The sequence below is a fragment of the Gorilla gorilla genome, chromosome 16 (assembly GCF_029281585.2).
Source record: "Gorilla gorilla gorilla isolate KB3781 chromosome 16, NHGRI_mGorGor1-v2.1_pri, whole genome shotgun sequence".
Lineage (NCBI taxonomy): Eukaryota > Metazoa > Chordata > Mammalia > Primates > Hominidae > Gorilla > Gorilla gorilla.
Genome location: NC_073240.2, coordinates 45,324,621 through 45,346,472, shown reverse-complemented (window position 1 = coordinate 45,346,472; position 21,852 = coordinate 45,324,621). Strand labels below are relative to the sequence as shown.

Here is a 21,852-nt window from a genome sequence, read left to right as displayed (position 1 = left end):
GAAGGGAGAAATAGAAGATAGACGATGCCTTTGGAGATTGAGTGACACTTATCTAGTTGCTTAAGTCAAAAACCTGAAAACTGGCTAGGCACGCCTATTATGGGCTCACGCCTGTAATCCCAGCACTTAGGGAGGCTGAGGCAGGCAGATCATTTGAGGTAATTCCAAGACCAGCCTGGCCAACATGATGAAACCCCAAGACCACTAAAAATACAAAAATTAGCCGGGCCCGCGGTGGCACATGCCTGTAACCCCAGCTCCTCAGGAGGCTAAAGCAGGAGAATTGCTTGAACCCAGGAAACAGAGGTTGCAGTGAGCCGAGATTGTGCTACTCCACTCCAGCCTGGGAGAGACTCCATCTGAAAACAAACGACAAAAAAAATGCTGGGCGCAGTGGCTCACGCCTGTAATCCCAGCACTTTGGGAGGCTGAGGCGGGCGGATCACCTGAGGTCAGGAGTTCAAGACCGGCCTGGCCAATGTGGCAAACCCCGTCTCTACTAAAAATAAAAAAAAAATTAGCTGGGCGTGTTGGCGGGCACTGTAATACCAGCTACTCGGGAAGATGAGGCAGGAGAATCGCTTGAACCGGGAGGCAGAAGTTGCAGTGAGCCAAGATCGCGCCACTGCACTTTAGCCTGGGTGACAAGAGCGAAACTCCATCTCAAAAAAAAAGAAGGCTGGGCGCAGTGGCTCATGCCTGTAATCCCAGCACTTTGGGAGGCCGAGGTGGGTGGATCACTTGAGGTCAGTAGTTCGAGACTAGCCTGGACATGGTGAAACCTGTCTCTACTAAAAATACAAAAATTAGCCAGGTGTAGTGGCTCATGCCTATAATTCCAGCTACTTGGGAGGTTGAGGCAGGACAATGGTTTGAACCCAGGAGGCAGAGGTTGTAGTGAGCCGAGATTGTGCCACTGCACTCCAGCCTGGATGACACTCTATCAAAAAAAAAAAAAAGAAAAGAAAAGAAAAAAAACTGGGGCATGTGGGTTGAAGGTGCTATGGAAAAATTCATGGGCTATGTGTATGCAGCATTGTTTTCAAAGCAGAAATTGAGAATTCATTTATAGTGGTGTGCATACTGCTTTTTCAAATGAGGAAACAGGAAAACAAGGGTCTAGACCTATGTATTAGGGACTTCCTTTAGTCTGTAAAACTTGTGCCGGGCGTGGTGGCTCACACCTGTAATCCCAGCACTTTGGGAGGCTGAGGCAGGTGGATCACCTGAAGTCAGGAGTTCCAAGACCAGGCTGGCCAACCTGGTGAGACCCCTGTCTCTATTAAAAATACAAAAAAATAGCCGGGTGTGGTGGTGCACTCCTGTAATCCCAGCTATTTGGAAGGCTGAGGCAGGAGAATCGCTTGAACCTAGGAGGCAGAGGTTGCAGTGAGCCAAGATCATGCCACTGCACCCAGCCTGGGCAACAGAGCGAGACTCTGTCTCAAAACAAACACACAAAAATACTTGTGATTCACAGGTTAGTCTCTAGGGGAGCTCTATAATCACAAAGACAGTGACAGTATTCCCATTTTACAGATGAGCAGACTAGGTAATCAATGTTTCTTAACAAATTAACATTAAAACTTCTGTCAGGAAGTTCCAAGCCAGGCACAGTGGCTCACATCTAAAATGCCGGCACTTAGGAAGGCTGAGGCAGGAGGATCACTTGAGCTCATTTCAAGACCAGCCTGGGCAACATGGCAAGACTCCATCTCTACAAGAAATAAAAAATTAGCTGGGCATGGTGGCGCACACCTGTAGTTCCTGCTACTCAGGGGGCTGAAGTGGGAGGGCCACTTGAGCCTGGGAGGTTGAGGTTGCAGTGAGCCGTGATCGTGCCACTGCACTCCAGCCTGGATGACAGAGCCAGCCTGTCTCAAAAAAAGTTTCATCATGGCTGGGTGCAGTGACTTATGCCTGTCATCCGAGCACTTTGGGAGGCAGAGACGGGTGGATCACCTGAAGTCAGGAGTTCCACCAGCTACTCAGGAGGCTGAGGCAGGAGAATCACTTGAACCCAGGAGGTGGAGGTTGCAGTGAGCTGAGATCCCGCCACTGCACTCCAGACTAAGTAACAGAGTGAGACTTCATGTCAAAAAAAAAAAAAAAGTTTCATCATTAAAGCTATAGAAGAGTAAATAAACAACACAAATGAAGCAGAGCTACTTATAGGTTCTTTTTTTTGAGATGACATTTTGCTCTCGTTGCCCAGGCTGGCGCAATCTCTGCTCACGGCAACCTCCGCCTCCCAGGTTCCAGTGATTCTCCTGCCTCAGCCTCCTGAGCAGCTGGGATTACAAGTGTGTGCCACCATGCCCAGATAATTTTTTGTAGTTTTAGTAGAGACGGGTTTCATCGTGTTGGCCAGGCTGGTCTCGAACTCCTAACCTCAGGTGATCCCCCTGCCTCAGCCTCCCAAAGTGCAGGGATTACAGGTGTGAGCCACTGTGCCTGGCCTGTAGCTTTTTTTTTTTTTTTTTTTTTTTTGAGATGGACTCTCGCTCTGTTACCCAGGCTGGAGTGCAGTGGCACAATCTCGGCTCACTGCAAGCTCTGCCTCCTGGGTTCACGCCATTCTCCTGCCTCAGCCTCCCGAGTAGCTGGGACTACAGGTGCCCGCCACCGTGCCCGGCTAATTTTTTTTGTATTTTTAGTAGAGACGGGGTTTCACCATGGTCTTGATCTCCTGACCTCGTGATCCGCCCGCCTCGGCCTTCCAAAGTGCTAGGATTACAGGTGTGAGCCACGCGCCCGGCCCCTTTATAGCTTCTTTTTAAGAGGAAGTACCTTAAGCATCAGACTCAAAATCTTATCAAGATGGACTAGGTTAAGGCTGAAGAGCAGATTGTTTTAATTGGAAATAGGGGCAGGTCAAAACTCCTATTTATAAAAGTGCAAAATTATGGAGTCATTGCATGTTTTTTCTAATGATTTCTTGGGAAAAAGAGTACATGTAAAAACAAATTTTGGCAGAGCACAGAGGCTCATGCCTGTAATCCCAGAACTTTGGGAGGCCAAGGCAGGCAGGTGGATCACTTGAGGTCAGGAGTTCGAGACCAGCCTGGCCAACATGGTGAAACCCTGTCTCTACTAAAAATACAAAAATTGGCTGAGCATCATGGTGCACGCCTGTAGTCCCAGCTACTAGGGAGGCTGAGGCAGGAGAATCGCTGGAACCCGGGAGGCAGAGGTTGCAGGGAGCTGAGATCCCACCACTGCACTCCAGCCTGGACAACAGAGCAAGATTACATCTCAATAATTAAATAAATAAAGTTTTTGATTTATATGATTTGATTAAGTTAAATGAAATTTTTTATTTTAAACCAAAACGAAAAACCAAAACCCTACCCCCATGAGTCTTAAGACACGAAACTGTCTCCATTCAACTTCCATATATTTTTCCATACTTACAGGGTGCCATAAAATCCTAGAGTACCTTCCTATTCCTGTCTGGCCAGCGGAAAAAACATGCCTTCCTCAGGGAGTGCCTAAAATCCACATGATTAGTAAGCTCTCAGTAAGCCACACAAGCCATACTCTCCCCAGAACCTTAACAATCTTCTGACCTGACTGTCCACTATGATGCTATCACCCAGTGCATTAACTTAGAGAAAGGGAATACTTTACATGGAGAGTTATATAACTGCTAACTGGACTCCCACCCACCCACTCTATTTCCGAAGCGATCTTTTAAAATACACACCTGATCATTTACTCCCCTAAGCCTCCTCTCCCCACAGCCAAGCCTAGCTTTAGCCCTTTAACCAATAAAAGGATCTTGACTTTCTCTACTGGTAGATTTTAAGCTTAAGATTTTAAGGCATTGTCTGTTTTGCCACCTTCTACCATTCACAGAGCCTGGCATGGTGCCTAATACATAGTAGTGGTTTTTATTTTTTATTGTTTGAGATAGAGTCTCTGTCACCGAGGCTGGAGTGCAGTGGCACAATCTCGGTTCACTGCAACCTCTGCCTCTCTGGTTCAAGCGATTCTTCTGCCTCCGCCTTCCAAGGAGCTGGGAGTACAGGCGTGCACTACGATACCTGGCTAATTTTTGTATTTTTAGAAGAGACAGGGATTTCACCATGTTGTCCATGCTGGTCTCAACTCCTGACCTCAAGTGATCTGCCCACTTCAGCCTCCCAAAGTGCTGGGATAATAGGCGTGAGCCACTGCACCCGGCCTAACAGGTCTTTTAAAAAATGCAACCCACTGCTATGTCTTTCTTAAAAACCCTCCCTGACGTCTGTGGTCCTGTGGTATTACAATATCCTGATCCTACTGCACATTCCTGCTTTCTGGCTTCAGACATCTCTCAAAACCCGGTATATAGTTCTCATCCCTCCTTCAGAAAACTACCTGCTTTAACATCTCCATCCTCATATGTTACTTGTATATTGCTTTACGGCTTATAACATGTTTTGACATTTCATTTGATCCTTGTAATTCTGAAAGGTAGGTAACAACCCTCTTGCTTAAGTGGCTGGGTTTTCAGGGACTTGAATTCAAATTTGATTCTGAACTTCATGCTTTCATTGACCATGCTCTCAGGTCAACTATCTGCCTGAATAGAATGTTATAGTGCAATCACTTATTTCTCAAGGATTATTGCAGTGGCTTTCAAAACTGTGCACGCCTCAAACTCCTTTGGAGCTTAGGGAAAATAGCTATCACAAAGTCTCATCACAGAAACTAGTGTGGGACCAGAGCGCTACTATGCTATAGTGATACTGGCTCATTATTTTAGCCCATACATCGAGTATATTCCTCATCTTAGCGCACTATAATCTGGTTCACTCTTGCCATCTTCTCTCTCCTTTTCAAAACCAACCCCTTTTAATTCTGGTTGGTATCTTCAAGTGTTTTTCACCTCTGCTCACAGTAGTTCCAGCAATAAAGAATGCCCTTCCAAAATCATTACTGTAACGGTAATTAAGAGACTTACATTCTAGTCCTAGCTCTGTGATCTTGGGAAAACACTGTAAAAGAGTACACCTAGAACTTGAAATTTCCTTCTAGTTTAAAATGAATTATTACCTATAGGTCTAGTTTGTACCACTGTATATTCCTTACATTTTATAAGAAGATTTTGTTGGCTAAATAGACTTACAAACTTGAGAAAGCTTCGTATTCATGAACAAACATAATCATACAAAATGCCAAGGCACTAGGAAATAGAATATTATGGTGATAACTAAATTCAAGTCTCCCAGAGGAACTGCAGTCTTGGGTCACAGCTTTCTCCAAGTCTCAATTTCCTTTATGTTTTTCAGCATCAAAAGGGAAAGTAATGTGAAAAAAAGATATGCTTCTAAACAAAAAAAGCACTGTACAAATGTTGTTAGAAATTATATTGTTTCTGATGGCTGATAAAATATCATCAAAGAGAAGTGCTTCCATAAAAGTTTTATTTATCCCCACAACAACCCTGTGAGGTAGGGTGATCAGGGCATTTGAAGATGAGAAAACTAAATCTACATTACTTGTTCACGGCTATACTGCATAGTAAATAAGAAGAAATTAAATTGAGATTTTAAAATGTCCATGACTTTAATATTGATTCATGTGGAAACAAGGCAGAGAGAATATTAACTCCCCCCTACCTTAATGCCAAAAGGACACTGCCTTGAAAAATCCCATTTCAAAAGATGAAAGTAGTATTTCATTGCTTATTTCTACAAAGATTTATAAAATAAAAAAATAGTGAAATATTTTACAGATAATATATATAATGGTCTCATTCAGGGACATGTCCTTTAGCTATGTATATGGTCAACTATTCCAAGTCCTAGAAATGCAAACCCTTAAAAAATATGAAAGACAAAAATGATAATGAGCAGTTGCCTTAATCTTCTTTATTATTCCTCCATGTATCTTGAATAAGCTCTGTGAAATCTGGTCCCAGTTTAAAAAAAAAAAAAAACAACTCTACCACAGAGATGTCTGGTGAACTTTAATTTTGTTGCCTACTCTCAAACCAGTGTCACATTTAGCTAAAACATTGATTACCCAATACTTGCTATTAGAATCACCAGGAGAGCTTTAAAGAAAAAACAAAACAAAACAAAACCAACCAAACAAAAAAAAAAAGCCACAACTCTCAGGCCGCTCTCGAGATCCAGTGAGACAATTTTCCAGGGGTAGGCCCCAGGAATCTATTTTAAAAGCTCCTCAGAGTAATTCTAATGGTCAGGTTTCGGAATCAACTGATGTATCTTAAAATACTAATATCAAAAGCATAAACTAGTATAAACTTGTCACTCTCTCCCCCGCCGCCCCACCCTTTTTTAAAAAAGATCTCAAATCATGTTATATCCCCAGAACTCTTGCCTCTGGGCAAGTAATTTCAATTCAAGATACAGAGAAACATTTTATAAAAATGTACCCTAGTTAGTGAGACTTGGATTCCAATAATAACTTAAGTAGCATTTAAATATAAGATACTGAGTTTTGTGGTTCATATTCTGAAAATTCTTAAATGTATTTTATACAGGTTTGTCGTAGGCTTTCAACTCAGGGGAAGACATGAGAAGTAATGACATCAGCACTAAAAAAATACTATACTCAATTATAGCTCATGAGAGGAATAAGAAAGTGAATGAATGACAACCCTAAGGCCTTTTGGCCCATACATTTTTGTTCCCAGTCCACTCTTCCCCTATAAGGGGAAATAAAATAAACATTCTTTACTAGTTGCTTGGCATAGTTATTCGGTGGGTAACTATTAACTAAGTTAATTTAGATACACAAGATTAAAAGATAACAAATAAATACCTAGGAAGACAAAGAGAAGTCAGGTCAGAAAACCTTAACTAGCTAATGATGTAGTATATCACACCATCATATTAGTACAATTAAATAAAGGCTTCAATGTCCTTTACATTTTAGCTTTATGTGATTGACACAGACATGGAAGAGATCTGGTCCTTATGAAGAATTCTGTGCTCGCAGGAAAGATTTGTAGGAATAATGAAATGCTTTCTTCATTGATGAGATGAAGTCTCTGTTTTTCAGGCAAGTTGACAGAACAAAACAATGAGAAACGAACTTCTTTAGAAGGTTGAATGAAAGTAAGATCTAGATGAAAAAGTCATTGGCCAAAGATAATCTTTTAAAAAAAACATTCTATGTTAACCCTTGGGAAAAAAACAAAAAACAAAAAACAACCCAGAGAAATACAAAAAAACAATGTACACATTCATTTCACTGACAGTTACAAGAAAATAGCCGTTTATAGAAGTTACACAATGCTTTCAACAAATCCCAAACAAATTTTGGGAAACAGATAAAGCCATTGGGTAAAAATAAATATACATACTAGCTAATATAAAACAATTTATGGTTACGAATTGTCATCAATTCTCTTAGGACACAAGGAGAAATATGGTGATATAAATCTGATGAGGGCTACATATATTACATGGAATTAAAAAACAACTGATTAAAACATCCTAACAATGATACAAATATTTAAAAGAATGTCTTAAAAGTCAAGACATTTACCACTGGAAATAGCACGACTTTAATATGTACTCCAGAGTTGTAATGTGTATACAGGTCACTTTCGCTGTGTCTCATCAGGTATCCACCTCTCCTGCATTTACTAGTCAGTTTTAATTTTAAGAGTTCATGTTTCCTGTGTGAGCTGAAGGGGCTGGGCACATTTCAATTTAAAAAATACACACCTCCGATTAACTAAATGGAAGTTTTTTACATCTACCAACAGATAAAGAAAAGAGAGGATAATGGGAAGACAAAACATTGTATTAAGGTAGAAGGAAGCTGGATAAATTGTCTCTGTAAATTATCTTAAATTTTGTATTAACAAATTTAAAATGACTCAAATAAAATAACAAAGAAAAAATATGTTAATTTGGCCTCAAGGAATTTTCTCAAGCCATATAAAATTTTCTTAGTTTATTTCTTTACGGAAGTATCTTATGCCTGATCAGCTGACTTAAAGGAACTCTCCTAGTGTGGGACTGAAAACAACTTTATCATTGATAAAAGATGATTAGTTTAAAAAGTTGGTTTTTATTATTGAAGTGCCCACAAGCACAAGAGTATAGGTGCTTACATTTCCCTTTAGATTATGGGAAAGCCCTTTTGAGAATGCACTAAATCAGGAAATCTTTCAGCAATCAGAATGCATGCTGAAAGTTCAGATCTTTTAAGTTTTGGGTTTCGCTGTTTGAGCATAAAAAGGAAGGGAGCAGGGAGAAATGTAACTAGGTTCACAATTTTGAGCAAGAGCATATGTAAAGGTAACGTATGTACATTTTATTTCAAGAAAGACAGAAGACAAACAGCATAAAGATGCCCAGATGCCCTAAAGATAAATACATTTCAAAGATTCTCATTAAAATGAATCTGTAGTATTTTTTTCCTGCAAGCAAAATACCTTTCTTTAAATAAAATTAAAAAAATCAGTATTCTGAATTGCAAATGCTTTTGTTTTTTTTTTTGCAGAAAATCTGCCATGATTATTTTTTTAATGAATAAGGATTTTCCACAAAACAGGCTTGCTCTACATGCTAGATTTTTAAACAGTTCAGTGACACAATATGCTAACTACATACACAACAGATAATATAGTAAGAAAACACTCAACCTGATGAAAAGTTAAAATCTTCATTAATACACTGAAAATTGACAAAACTCATGCCTTTAAAATCAAAAATACAAAAATTAAATGTTTTCCTAAAAATTTCCTTATTTTAAGGATTCATTTGAAAATGAAGCTGCATGTAATTTGTACAGTAAGTTGTACAAGTAAACAGGTAATATACATAAAAAATTAATTGACATACTCCTCAATTATCAGTTGTCCACCTTTAATTTCCAATACTGTACTTTCTTAACAAGCATACAAAATATCAAACTTCTCTTTAGAAAAAGTGCCGTTCTTTGACATCCTTTACACAAAAACAGTCTGAGCCTGTGGCATGTTAATGCAGTTGAGAGGCAAAGCATACGAACTTTTACAAATTCTACCTTCCATAAAAAGCCTCCCGAAAAGGAGATTACACGCCACTATAAAAATATCAACCTCTTGTGGTAGCTGCATTAGAGAACCAAGGCTTGAAGACTATTTTCATATAGCATAGAAAAACCACTATGAGAGCATATTAACTGCATTGGTGGCTTGGGAGTGTACTGTGCCACAGGATTATGCATAGCTACTGTTAGGTACCAAGACTGTTATACAGTTTTAAATTGATTGTAACTGAGAGCATAACAGAGGTACTACCAGCCCATGCAAAATAACTAAAAATACTGAGTCACTGTGCTGAATACTTCATTCCTGGAGAAAACCAAAGGCAGCAGTAACTAAATCAAGCCAAACAGGTGACCAAACTTTCTCCTCAAAGATTTGTGAGCACAGTGAAGTCTGAGGTATACCTTTATCCATTAAATCTGTGTGCCATTGCAAGATACTACCATTTGAGAATATACGCCATCACAATGGTTTAAATCTTTTGTATATTAGTCATTCATATATTCTTATCTACCCAGTCTCTTGATTTTTGAAAAGATTTCACCTACAGTAGAATATTACAGAAACAAAATATAAATGCATGTCTTTCTAAATGAAACTTACATAGACTAAAAGTAGAGAATATTTTTAAACAAATATACAATGTGCAGGCAGACAAAGCAGGAAAACGGCCATTCAAATGTATAATAAAAAACTAAAAATCGACTATCTCCAGAAAACTATGAAGCGCCTCAACTAAAAGGAATGCATAATGAAATTCTAATCTAATACAGGTCAAAAATGTAAAAAGGTTATAAACCTTAACAGGAAAAATAAAACAACTTTTACTGGCCATTCCTGTTGAAATGAGAATCATAAAGTAACAGAAAAGTGGCTACAAACCCACTTAGAGCACCAAACAGAGAGAAAATAAAAGTCCATTTTCATCTCTGTTATTATCATAAAATCCTGTGTGACTACAGGTCAAACTGCTGGTGGCAGAAACAGAATTCTTTATAAACTGCAGATGTCCTGTACATAAAAAATTTCACTGGAGTTGCACTAGTTCTAAAGACTCTTCTGTTTTAGCCTACCTACTATATGTATTCGATCTGAGATAGATAAAGTCTCTTTCTGTAACCCTTGATTATTATTGGGCACCAAAGATAAGAAAAGCAAGACGGGGTACAAAAATGCAAAATTTCAACAGTAATGGCAATGTTTTTGTCTTAGTCCAAAAGGGTCCTGCATTCTCTCCCCCTTCAGTGATTTGACAAGTCTTTGTACTTAATCTGGGGGCAGCAAATCATGCAAGCGAAATCTGTCTCTGATATGTGGTCGAACATCTTCATTCTGCGTGGAAAAAAGACAATTTTTAAAAAGGCATAAAATTTCAAAGATATGATCCTCATAACATAGACATTCTTACCTTGCAGAGAAAACATACCAGTTTTTATTTTATGACATATTTTATTTGCCAAATAGAGATACTACACAGATGCAGTTAAATTTAGATTTTGAAAAGAATTTCGTTGAAGATTTCTTTTTTAAATTTTTGTTTTTTCAGACAGAGTCTTGCTCTGTTGCTCAGGCTGGAGTGCAATGGCACAATCTCAGCTCACTGCAACTTCTGCCTCCTGGGTTCAAGCGATTCTTGTGCCTCAGCCTCCAAAGTAGCTGGGACTACAGACGCCCACCACCATGCCTGGCTAATTTTTTGTAATTTTTGTAGAGGCAGGGTTTCACCATGTTGGCCAGGCTGGTCTTGAATTCCTGACCTCAGGTTATCTGCCCACCTTGGCCTCCCAAGATTTGTTTGTTTATTTATTTATAAATGAACGAATGAATGAATGAATGACAGGGTCTTGCTCTTTCACCCAGGCTGGAATGCAGTGGCACAATCCTGGTTCACTGGAGCCTCAAACTTCTGGGCTCAAGCAATCCTCCCACCTCAGCCTCCTGAGTAGCTGGAATTATAGGCACACGCCACAATGCCCAGCAAGCTTGCGTGCGTATGTATGTATGTATGTATAGATGAGGTCTCACTATGTTGCCCTGGCTAGTCTCAAACTCCTGGCCTCAAGCAATCCTCCCACCTTAGCCTTCCAAAATGGTGGGATTACTGCTGGGTGCAGTGGCTCATGCCTGTAATCCCAGCACTCTGGGAAGCCAACGCAGGTAGATTACCTGAGGTCAGGAGTTCGAGATCAGCCTGGCCAATGTGGTGAAACCCAGTCTCTACTAAAAATACAAAAATTAGCCAGGCGTGGTGGCGGGCGCCTGTAATCCCAGCTACTTGGAAGGCTGAGGCACAAGAATCCCTTGAACACGGGAGGCGGAGGCTGCAGTGAGCCGAGATTGTGCCACTGCACTCCAGCCTGGGCGAAAGCACAAGATCCTGTCTCAAACAAACAAACAAAAAACAGTGGGATTAAATAGGTGTGCACCACTACATCCCGCCAAAGTTTCATCAAGCAATAGAGGCCAAACCAAGACAGGTAAAAGGGAATTCTACTTTCTACATTGGTCTTTAAAGCTAAGTGTTCCATGTGATATAGATATAGAATTCCCAGAATAAAGTTTCAAGTAGCATAAGCATTAATTCTAGATGTGAATTATAAGACCAAAATGAAAAATTTAATTTTGTTTGTTTGTTTTGTTTTGTTTTGTTTTGAGACGAAGTCTCACTCTGTTGACCAGGCTGGAGTGCAGTGGTGCAATCTCGGCTCACTGCAACCTCCGCCTCCCGGGTTCAAGTGATTCTCCTACCTCAGCCTCTAGAGTAGCTGGGATTATAGGCGCCCACCACTACGCCCAGCTCATTTTAATATTTTTAATAGAGATGGGGTTTCACCATGTTGGCCAAGCTGGTCTCGACCTCCTGACCTCAAGTGATCCGCCTGCCTCGGCCTCCCAAAGTGCTGGGATTACAGGCATGAGCCACCACACCCGGCCAATTTAATGTTATTTCTAACACAACTGCTTAGCAATCTGTAAGAGAAAGACCACTGAAATAGTAAAGACATTCATCTATAAATTCTTAAGTACTGATAAGCATAATGTTAATATAATATATAAAGTCTGAAAATGTGGTTGGGCATGGTGGTTCACGTCTATAATCCCAGCATTATGGGAGGCTGAGATGGGCAGATAGTTTGAGCCCATGAGTTCGAGACCAGCCTGGGAAACACGGTGAAATCCCATCTCTACAAAAAATACAAAAATTAGACAGGCATGGTGGCACATGCCTATAGTCCTAGCTACCCAAGAGGCTGAGGCAGGAGGATAGATTGAGCCCAGGAAGTCAAGGCTGCTGTGAATAGTGATTGTGCTACTACATTGCAGCCTGGGTGACAGAACAAGACCCTGCCTCAAAAAACAAAAAAGTTTGAAAATGCACATAATCTTTTTCAACCTTTGCCCTTATCTCCCATGACAGATGACTTTATCATCATCATCATCATTATGTTTTAAAGAGCTGGAGTCTCACTATGTTGCCTAGTATGACCTCAAATTCCTAGGCTCAATCAATCCTCCTGCCTCAGACTCTAAAGTAGCTGGCACTATAGGCGCCTATGATGGCACCTGTGACCTGGCTCCCAGTTGACTTTATAAGTCAGTACACACAAAGCAAAGACATTTAAAAATATTTATTTCAGTATAGTTGAGCTAACAAAAACACAACAGAAAAAGATAAGCTATACTTACCAGTTCTACAAGCTTCTCCAGGAATGGAATCAATTTTAGGAGTTCATTGTCATTTTTATCCATAAACCAACTTTCTATAGGGATTCCATTAGAAAGCTAAAACAATAAATAAGTAATTAAATCCTCTTTTACTTATATTTTACCTAGTTTGGAAAAAGTTAAAAAATAAACAAAGATTTATTAAGTAAACACTGATCTAAAAGTTCCTTTGAAAAGTAATGTCACCAGACTTTTCTTTGACAACTCAATAGTGCAAGAGACAGAGGATAAGGAAATAAATTGAAGCCTATTGGTTTTTCAGTGTCATTTCTTCTCAGAGTATATAAAACTAAACAAGAAAGTTCCATTAAAATACATTGTATAAGGATCATTAATATAACTAAAATATTCCATTATTCCTTCAAGAAATAGTTACAATTAGTACAATGCTAGGTAGGCACTGTGAATGATGGGACACCGCCAATCTAAAGAGAATATAGAAAAGCCTATACTTTTTTTCCCCTTAAATACAGTGACCATATCTCCCATTCATTATTCTATTCCCATCGAGTAGGATGATAACTTGAAATATAGTAGAAACTTAACAAATTAATGGTATTTCATTGAAGAGGAGCCTAAAAACAAGAATGCAAGCCATATTTATTTTATGGTGAATAATCTCTGGGATAAAATGTTTTAAAATTTAGGCTAAATGTTGTATATGAGATGGAGGATAATTGATATAATTTTATCTAGGAACCAAGATGAAATTCTTAAAAGACATTTTTAAATGTAAACAAATAAAAGTAAGGATCTAAATATAACTTAGTATCATATACAGCTTTTCCCTTGTTTTCTTTTTATTACAGACATTTTGAAACACAGGACAAATCTAGTTTATACTCCAATCCACTTTGCATCATCCCTATTCTGGACTGGCTTATTGTGAAGCAAATCTAAGAAATCCTATCACATGGGGCTAGGTGTGGTAGCTCACACCTGTAATCCCAGCACTTTGGGAGGCTGAGACAGGTGGATCACCTGAGGTCAGAAGTTTGAGACCAGCCTGGCCAACATAGCAAAACCCCGTCTCTACTAATAATACAAAAAAATTAGCACGGCATAGTGGCGCGCACCTGTAGTGCCAGCTACTAAGGAGGTGGAGGCAGGAGAATCACGAACCCAGGAGGTGGAGGCTGCAGTGAGCTGAGATCGTGCCACTGCACTCCAGCCTGGGCGACGAGCAAAACTCCGTCTCAAAAAAAAAAAAAAAAAAAAAAGGAAAACAAAAAAAAGAAAAAAGAAATCATATCACATGGACATATTCATAATCTAAAATATACCTTGAAAGGATGACTCATCAGGCAGGCGCAGTGGCTCACACCTGTAATCCCACCACTTTGGGAGGCTGAGGCAGGCGATCACCTGAGGTCGGGAGTTCGAGACCAGCCTGACCAACATGGAGAAACCCCGTCTCTACTAAAAATACAAAATTAGCCAGGCATGGTGGCAGACACCTGTAATCACAGCTACTTGGGAGGTTGAGGCAGGAGAATCGCTTGAACCCAGGAGGCGGAGGTTGCAGTGAGCCAAGATCACGCCATTGCACTCCACTCCAGTTTGGGCAACAAGAGTGAAACTGCTTCTCAAAAAACAAAAACAAAAACAAGAACAAAAAAAAACAAAAAAAAAAAAAAGGAAGGAAGGATGACTCATCTATATGTGTAGTTATACGTCAAAGAAATATTAACAAAGGGTACAAATATATTGACAAAATAGTCTAATAAAATATTTCAGAACATTAAACCAAATAACCAGACCAGAAGAACATAAACTAACTATAGTACTCAAATAGGTTTATGATTAAATTACTAATTACTGATTTAATAACTGATAAGAATGCTATTCAATGATGCTTATAGTTTTCTTACTCAGGTTTTTCTTCATTTATGCTGCATGTCATTTAAGTAAAAATTTTCCAAAAGGAATATACCACTTTGTCATTTCTAATTCTAAAAAAATGACACATTAAAGGGAAATTCCACCAGTGAAAATTCTCTTCTTCTCCCATCATATTCTGTTTGGCAGCATGTGTCTTCATTGTATTTTTTCCAATCTGAGTTTGTTTATCAACTTTCTTCCTACCTGATATGCAAAGGCTTGTGGTGAGTTGTCAATTATTATAGTTTTTGAAAGATCTCTTCCAAGAATATTTAAGTCCTTTATATAGTTTCCTTGTACACAAACACAATGTTCACGGAAAAGCCGGTGCCTAAACATAAAAATAAAAACAAATTAAAAAAAAAACTTTCTAAAAAGTAGAACATATACACATATATATACCATAGGCTTTATAGTTTAAGCCATATGATTTTCTCTCTTGAAGGAAATTCAAACACAAATATGGGTCTAAGCGTTGGGCTGCCATTTTACTATAAAAATTCTAAGCAATTACTGAAAGCTTACAACCAAATATTACTATGCCTTAAAGAACTTGAGTTTATCCCAAAATGTTATTATTAAATTATAAAGGGGGATTAAAAACTCTAAATTGTTTTTGTAATTTATTTACCCAAGAAAGCTCAGCTCAGATGCAGCATCTGGTTGTCAGCGAGGTCCTGCTTTTTAACCAATTTTCCAGATGGTTGACTGAGGAACAAGGAGGTCAACTGACTTGCCCAAGGTCACACAGTAAGTCAGTGGTTAGCCCCGCATTGGAACCCAGGATCCTCCTGGCTCCCAGTCCTTGGCTCTAACCAGTGGACCACACAGCCTCCCTATCCCTGTACATGCCAGAATAGAAAATATAAGAAGGAATGTTTTTGTGTTGGCATTTGAAAAAATGCTTTTTAGATTTCCTTATTTTTTTGAGAAAAGGTCCTAAGACCAAAACATTCCATCATTTCAACTTTTCCTAAACACCCCTCTTTTAGTATATGTGTATGATCATTTGAAAAAACAGATTAAATGAAATGAGGAATTCAGATTTAACTATCAAGTATTATAAATGTAAACTGCTATTTCACTCACATAGAAAAATGCTACATCATTTTAGAAAGCTATTAAAGGTTTTACAATAATAAATACTAAAGTAATTATTATAATCTCAATTTATACTCAAAATACTAGTCTCTGAACATTACTAATAATTGATTCATATAATTTTTTTCTACCTTGAAGTACTCTATTCTGTATATATTAATAATTGGTAAGTTGTCTTCCTTGTGTCTTAATCACACTAACAATTTTACAAAATCTAGGACCTATTTGGACCTGTATTTTAAATTATGCAATTTCAAGAAACTGATATTTTCTACCCACAAAATCTGTCACAGTGCTACCAAGAATAAATAAAAATCTACATATACACACACAAATAAAAACTCAACCTTAAAATTATCAGTGCCAGTTGGTATGGCAAAAAGGAAGAATTTAACGAACAGACAAAATGTATAAGCAGTTCTTTCCCCCTTATTATAAGGAATAACTTTAATAATCACAGTCAAACGATCATCTGGCCCCGGGGAAAGTTTAGTCAGTTCTACTTTGAAAAAACAACAACAAAAAAAGACTAAGTAAATTAATTCAAGCCTTGGTTGGGCCTAAATAAGATTCATTGTTTTATTTCTATAAACATTTAGATATGAGGAAATTGGAAAGGCAGATACAACATGTAAATTCAAGTCACTGTTGATGCCTCTTCACCGATAGTGGCAAACTCATTGAGACAGGAGACAACTGAATCTGTACGTGGATACTACAGTTATTTTAATTAAATTACAGTAAAAGCCTTCCAATTATTCATTCAGGAATCTGAGGATGTATAGCATGTATTTGCATTTTTAGAAAAAAACTATTTGTACCAGTCATCAAAGAGCAGATCATCCATGTGAGTATAGACTTGTGTTAGAAACTCATGAGATTTAGAGATCACAGGAATTTCTTTTTTTCTTCTTTTTTTTTTTTTTGAGACGGGAGTCTCCCACTGTCGCCCAGGCTGGAGTGCAATGGCAGACTCTCGGCTCACCACAACCTCTGCCTCCCGAGTAGCTGGGATTACAGGCGCCTGCCACCATGCCCAGCTAATTTTTTTTGTATTTTTAGTAGAGACGAGGTTTCATTATGTTGGCCAGGCTGGTCTTGAACTCCTGACCTCGTGATCCGCCTGCCTTGGCCTCCCAAAGTGATGGGATTACAGGCGTGAGCCACGGCACTCAGCCTAGATCATAGGAATTTCTTAGAGTCTACCTTGTCACCAACACAGACAATTCCCTATAGCACTCACAATCTACTCTTTGAAAAGCTTTTGTTGGCCAGGCGCGGTGGCTCACGCCTGTAATCCCAGCACTTTGGGAGGCCAATGTGGGCGGATCACGAGGTCAGGAGTTCCAGACCAGCCTGACCAACATGATGAAACCCCATCTCTATTAAAAATACAAAAATTAGCTGGGCGTGGTGATGCACGCCTGCAATCCCAGTTTATCAGGAGGCTGAGGCAGGAGAATCGCTTCAATCTGGGAGGCCGAGTTTACAGTGAGCCAAGATCGCACCACTGCACTCCAGGCTGGGCGACAGAGCAAGACTCTGTTTCAAACAACAAACAAACAAACAAAAAAACAAGCTTTTGTTTCAGATTTCTCAAAATACATCTAGATAGAACAAATGGAAACCCCCAAGTGTGTAGGTTTTATAAATCTAGTTTAAAAGAGGATTGTTAATTTATAACACATTGTCATAGCATGACTATCATTTGTTCCTCATTAGCAAATGAAAGCTCCAAGAGGGAAGAGCTTGTGTTGCTCACCACTGTTCCCTGGAATACTGGAGGTGCTGAACAGAAATCATTATAATGAATGAAGTCATCAAAACAAAATCACTGGGTATACTTTAGTAAAGTGAGGTAAAATTAGCATAAATTACAATATACTTTTGTGAATAGAAAATACCATTTCCCATTTGTGTGACTGCAGCTTACTTATTTTGACCCTTTAGATTAAAAAACAAAAGATACCACAGCTTTATTTAGAATAAAAAACCTCCCAAAATATGAACATTAGGAAAAGCCTTTCAGTATACTTGCAACCACTGAATAATAAAGGTACTGTTAACAGCAGAAAATACAGTTTAGGATTTTCCAGTAAGACAACATGGGAAAAGTATTTAAGAAAATTTATACTCAGCTGGGCCGGGTGCAGTGGCTCACGCCTGTAATCCCAGCAGTTTGGGAGGCCAAAGTGGGTGGATCACTTGAGGTCAGGAGTTCAAGACCAGCCTGGCCAATATGATGAAACCCCATCTCTACTAAAAACACTAAAAATTAGCCAGGTGTGGTGGCACACACCTGTAGTCCCAGCTACTCGAGAGGCTGAGGCAGGAGAATCTTTTAAACTCAGAAGGCAGAGATTGCAAACTGCACTCCAGCCTGGGCAACAGAGTGAGAATCCGCCTCAAAAAAAAAAAGAAAAAGAAAGAAAGAAATAGAGAAAGAGAGAGGAGAGAAAGAAAGAAAGAAAGAAAGAGAGAGAGAAAGAACGAACTAACCAACCAACCAACCCAGCTATTAAAGTCTTTTTTTTTGAGACGGAGTTTTGCTCTTGTTGCCCAGGCTGGAGTGCAATGGCACGATCTCGGCTCACCATAACCTCCGCCTTCCGGGTTCAAGTGATTCTCCTGCCTCAGCCTCCCGAGTGGCTGTGATTACAGGCATGTGACACCACGCCCACCTAATTTTGTATTTTTAGTAGAGACGGGGTTTCTCCATATTGGTCAGGCTGGCCTTGAACTCCTGACCTCAGGTGATTAGCCAGACTCAGCCTCCCAAAGTGCTGGGATTACAGGCGTGAGCCACTGCGCCTGGCCCTATTAAAGCTTTTATGAGCCGTTTGTGTCATCTCTCTCAGCTTTTGATCAAAAATTCAAAGATTAACCCCTCATCTTAAAGGATACAGCAAGACTGCTGCAGTCTTACTATCTCACTTCAGCTGACAAAATAATGGAACTAATTATAATATTTTAAAATCACCATGGCACTCCCACTAACCAGGAAAACACTGCATCTGCTGGCTCAGGGCACACACAAGGAACTGAGTCCAGTCAGGATAACCCGAGTGACTAAACCCACTGTAATTTCCAATCAGATTCATGTAACATTTTCTTTCCATGGAAGATAAATTTGCTTTCAAAAAAAGCAAGGGCTTAATTTGATCCTTTCTGTTAAAAAATAATTTTTATTTCTCTATGCCATTAAAAAGTAAATTAACATGCATTACCTCACAGACATATGGAGATGAAACATCATGCACAACGTAGAAAAATTCCACACAACCCCCCCAACCCCTGTCTTCCCCAATCCCAAAAGAAATGAGGATATAGATGTCACAGTGAATAAAGGCACTGGGTCTTTGTATCCTTTAAAGAACGTCTGTCTGGAGTTCCATCATTAGGAACTCTTTTAAAGAGTTTAGGGGCTTAAAAAATTCATTTATATTCACCATTCAACCCATATGCAGCCAACTGAAAATGGCCATTAAAATGAAATAGAATCAGTAATTTCATAGATCAGTGTGACAGACATTTCCACTATTTCTTAATTAAATTTACCTGACCAGTTGCTTTTTAGGGTCTAGTATGTTCAGTAACTTGTCTGCATACACCTTCTTAGAAGCAGTAAAAAGAATGATCTATAAATTCAGGGGAAAAGAAGTAATCATTATACATGGTCTAAATATGGGTACTATATTGAATAAAACAAAAATACATATGTAATTAGCTTAAGCATGTTTACCTCATACATCTGAGACATTCGTTCCAGGAATTCCCTGAAAAATGGTCTTAATCTCACATAAACCTAAGGAAATACAAAGATAAGTTTCAGCAAATAAACATACAATGGGAAACCACTTCTTTTTAAGATGTGCTGTATTCTAACTTTGATTATAATGAAAAAGTTCATGTTTTAAAGTATAGAAATATTAACTAAGTACCACTCAAACAAAGTATATTTCACATACAAGCGATCACTTAAACCAATCTCTTTGGTGGGATAATAATAATCATTGATGATCAAGTCATTTTTACTAATAGCAGCATACAGTACTTCACTGGTATGTAATTTTAATAAACATTTAAGCTAAAAATGGAAAGTTTCCCTCTGAGATTTTGATCCACCAGTAAGCTCCATCTTCCAGCCAGGTAGCATCCATCCAATTATTGTGTCCACCTCTAGCTGACCTGTCTCAATGACCTTCCTCAATAATTACTCAGAATTCCTTCAAACAACCACCTGCTAAAAATATCTCTATTTTAAATTTATATCAAGGTAAATAATATTCAAAAGGAGATGTCTGGATTGATGGGTTTAAATAACCTCAGTTTTTCAGAAATCAATCTTCCTATTCTACATTTAATGACTCAGATGTGGCATCTAAATTAGCACTATTGGCTACTTGAGATTAAAATTATAACAGTCAAACACAACAGTTCTCAAAACCTACTGGTCAGTATCAGAAAAGACTACAGTACCCACAGAACTGCTTTACATACATTATTTTCTTATTTCTGTGTCTCTCTTTGCCTACATTTAATATAGCTCCTATAATCTAATATTCAAAAAGCCATGAGCAACCATTAAAACTATTTACATTCTGACTCCTCTAAATTGTATTCGTTTTGTTACAAAATTTTACAGAAAGAAAAATACTGTACTTCATTCAAAGGTGACTACTATTATAATTTCAAATACCACGAATAACAAGTATTTATTGAACTAGATTCACGGATTCAGATTAAAAACAAACCAAACACCTTGTGGTAGCAACAAATTCAAACCTAGGCTTAGTGGAGTTTCAATTCTGGCATCCATATACATGCACACAAAAATGCCCCCATGACAAAAATCTAGTTCTAGGAATGTTTTAGGGCCAAATAGAGAATTTCCTTAAGAACTGACCACTTATAGGAGACAAATTCTGTTTGTTTGAGATGGAGTTTCACTCTTACGGCCCAGGCTGGAGTGCAGTGGCACGATCTTGGCTCACTGCAACCTCCGCCTCCTGGGTTCAAGTGATTCTCCTGCCTCAGCCTCCTGAGTAGCTGGGATTACAGGCACTCATCACCACGACCGGCTAACTTTTTGTACTTTTAGTGGAGACGGGGTTTCGCCATGTTGGGCAGGCTGGTCTCAAACTCCTGACCTCAGGTGATCCGCCCGTCTTGGCCTCCCAAAGTGCTGAGATTACAGGCGTGAGCCACCAAGCCACACCAGAAGACAAATTTTGAATGATCATTATTGTGCTAATAATATCACTCTGTCCCCATCTCTGGGCTAGATAAAAGTTTACTTGTTTTTAATCCTATTAGTTTTTTTTTTTTTTTTGAGAAGGAGTCTTGCTCTTTCCCCCAGGCTGGAATGCAGTGGCGTCATCTTGGCTCACTGCAACCTCCACCTCCAGGGTTCAAGCAATTCTCCTACCTCAGCCTCCGGAGCAGCTGGGATTACAGGTATGGGCCACCATGCCTGGCTAATTTTTGTATTTTTAGTAGAGATGGGGTTTCACCACACTGTCCTCCTAACCTCAAGTGATCTGCCTGCCTCCCAAAGTGCTGGGATTACAGGCGTGAGCCACTCCGCCCGGCCTAATCCTATCAGTCTTGATGATCAAAAACAAAGTAAACCACATACCCCTCCTCAAAGCAGAAAAAAAGAACCAAATCCTCAGCATCCAATCACCATCATTTAGGATGAGGTCTAAAAAATTTAACTATAGTTGTTCTTCTAATCAATTTTAACATTTTCATCCTGAAACATTTGGTGTAGTTTGCAGCCTTGATTGAAAACCACACACACCTTCTTTGGTAAGCCAAACAACAACAGATTTTTATGTATATTATTTTACTAACAAAATCATTTTAATCAACTGAGTCTTTTCAAAACAGATTTGTGATGGTTAAGAACAACCCATCTATTCTGCCAATACTTTTTCTGAATTCCATCTCAAGGTAGATGATAAACTATAAACTATCAGAACCTTTTACTTGTTGCCAGTGTTCATCACTCACATGCAGTTAGTAACCAAAAATGTTTCATTTTTTCATATATATAAATGTTTTATTTTCAATATCCCTATTATCACTTGCTCCATATACAGGTTGAGTGTCCCTTATCTGAAAATGCAAAATGATCCAAT

At 38.9% G+C, this 21,852-nt stretch overlaps 1 protein-coding gene across 5 annotated transcripts in view; it reads right to left on the bottom strand.

Annotated features, from left to right (window-relative positions):
* Positions 1-7,204: 7,204 nt before the first annotated feature.
* The window catches only part of CTDSPL2 (CTD small phosphatase like 2), a 99,134-nt gene continuing 84,486 nt past the window's right edge, over positions 7,205-21,852 (bottom strand). For all 5 annotated transcript variants that reach the window (XM_031002524.3, XM_031002525.3, XM_055363587.2 and 2 more), the window contains exons 9-13: positions 19,452-19,514; positions 19,268-19,347; positions 14,813-14,939; positions 12,689-12,784; positions 7,205-10,333 (exon numbers count right to left, since the gene is read on the bottom strand). In XM_031002524.3, the coding sequence (XP_030858384.1) occupies positions 10,268-10,333; positions 12,689-12,784; positions 14,813-14,939; positions 19,268-19,347; positions 19,452-19,514 (432 nt within the window). In that variant the 3' untranslated portion in view covers positions 7,205-10,267. The remainder of the gene's footprint in view (positions 10,334-12,688; positions 12,785-14,812; positions 14,940-19,267; positions 19,348-19,451; positions 19,515-21,852) is intronic.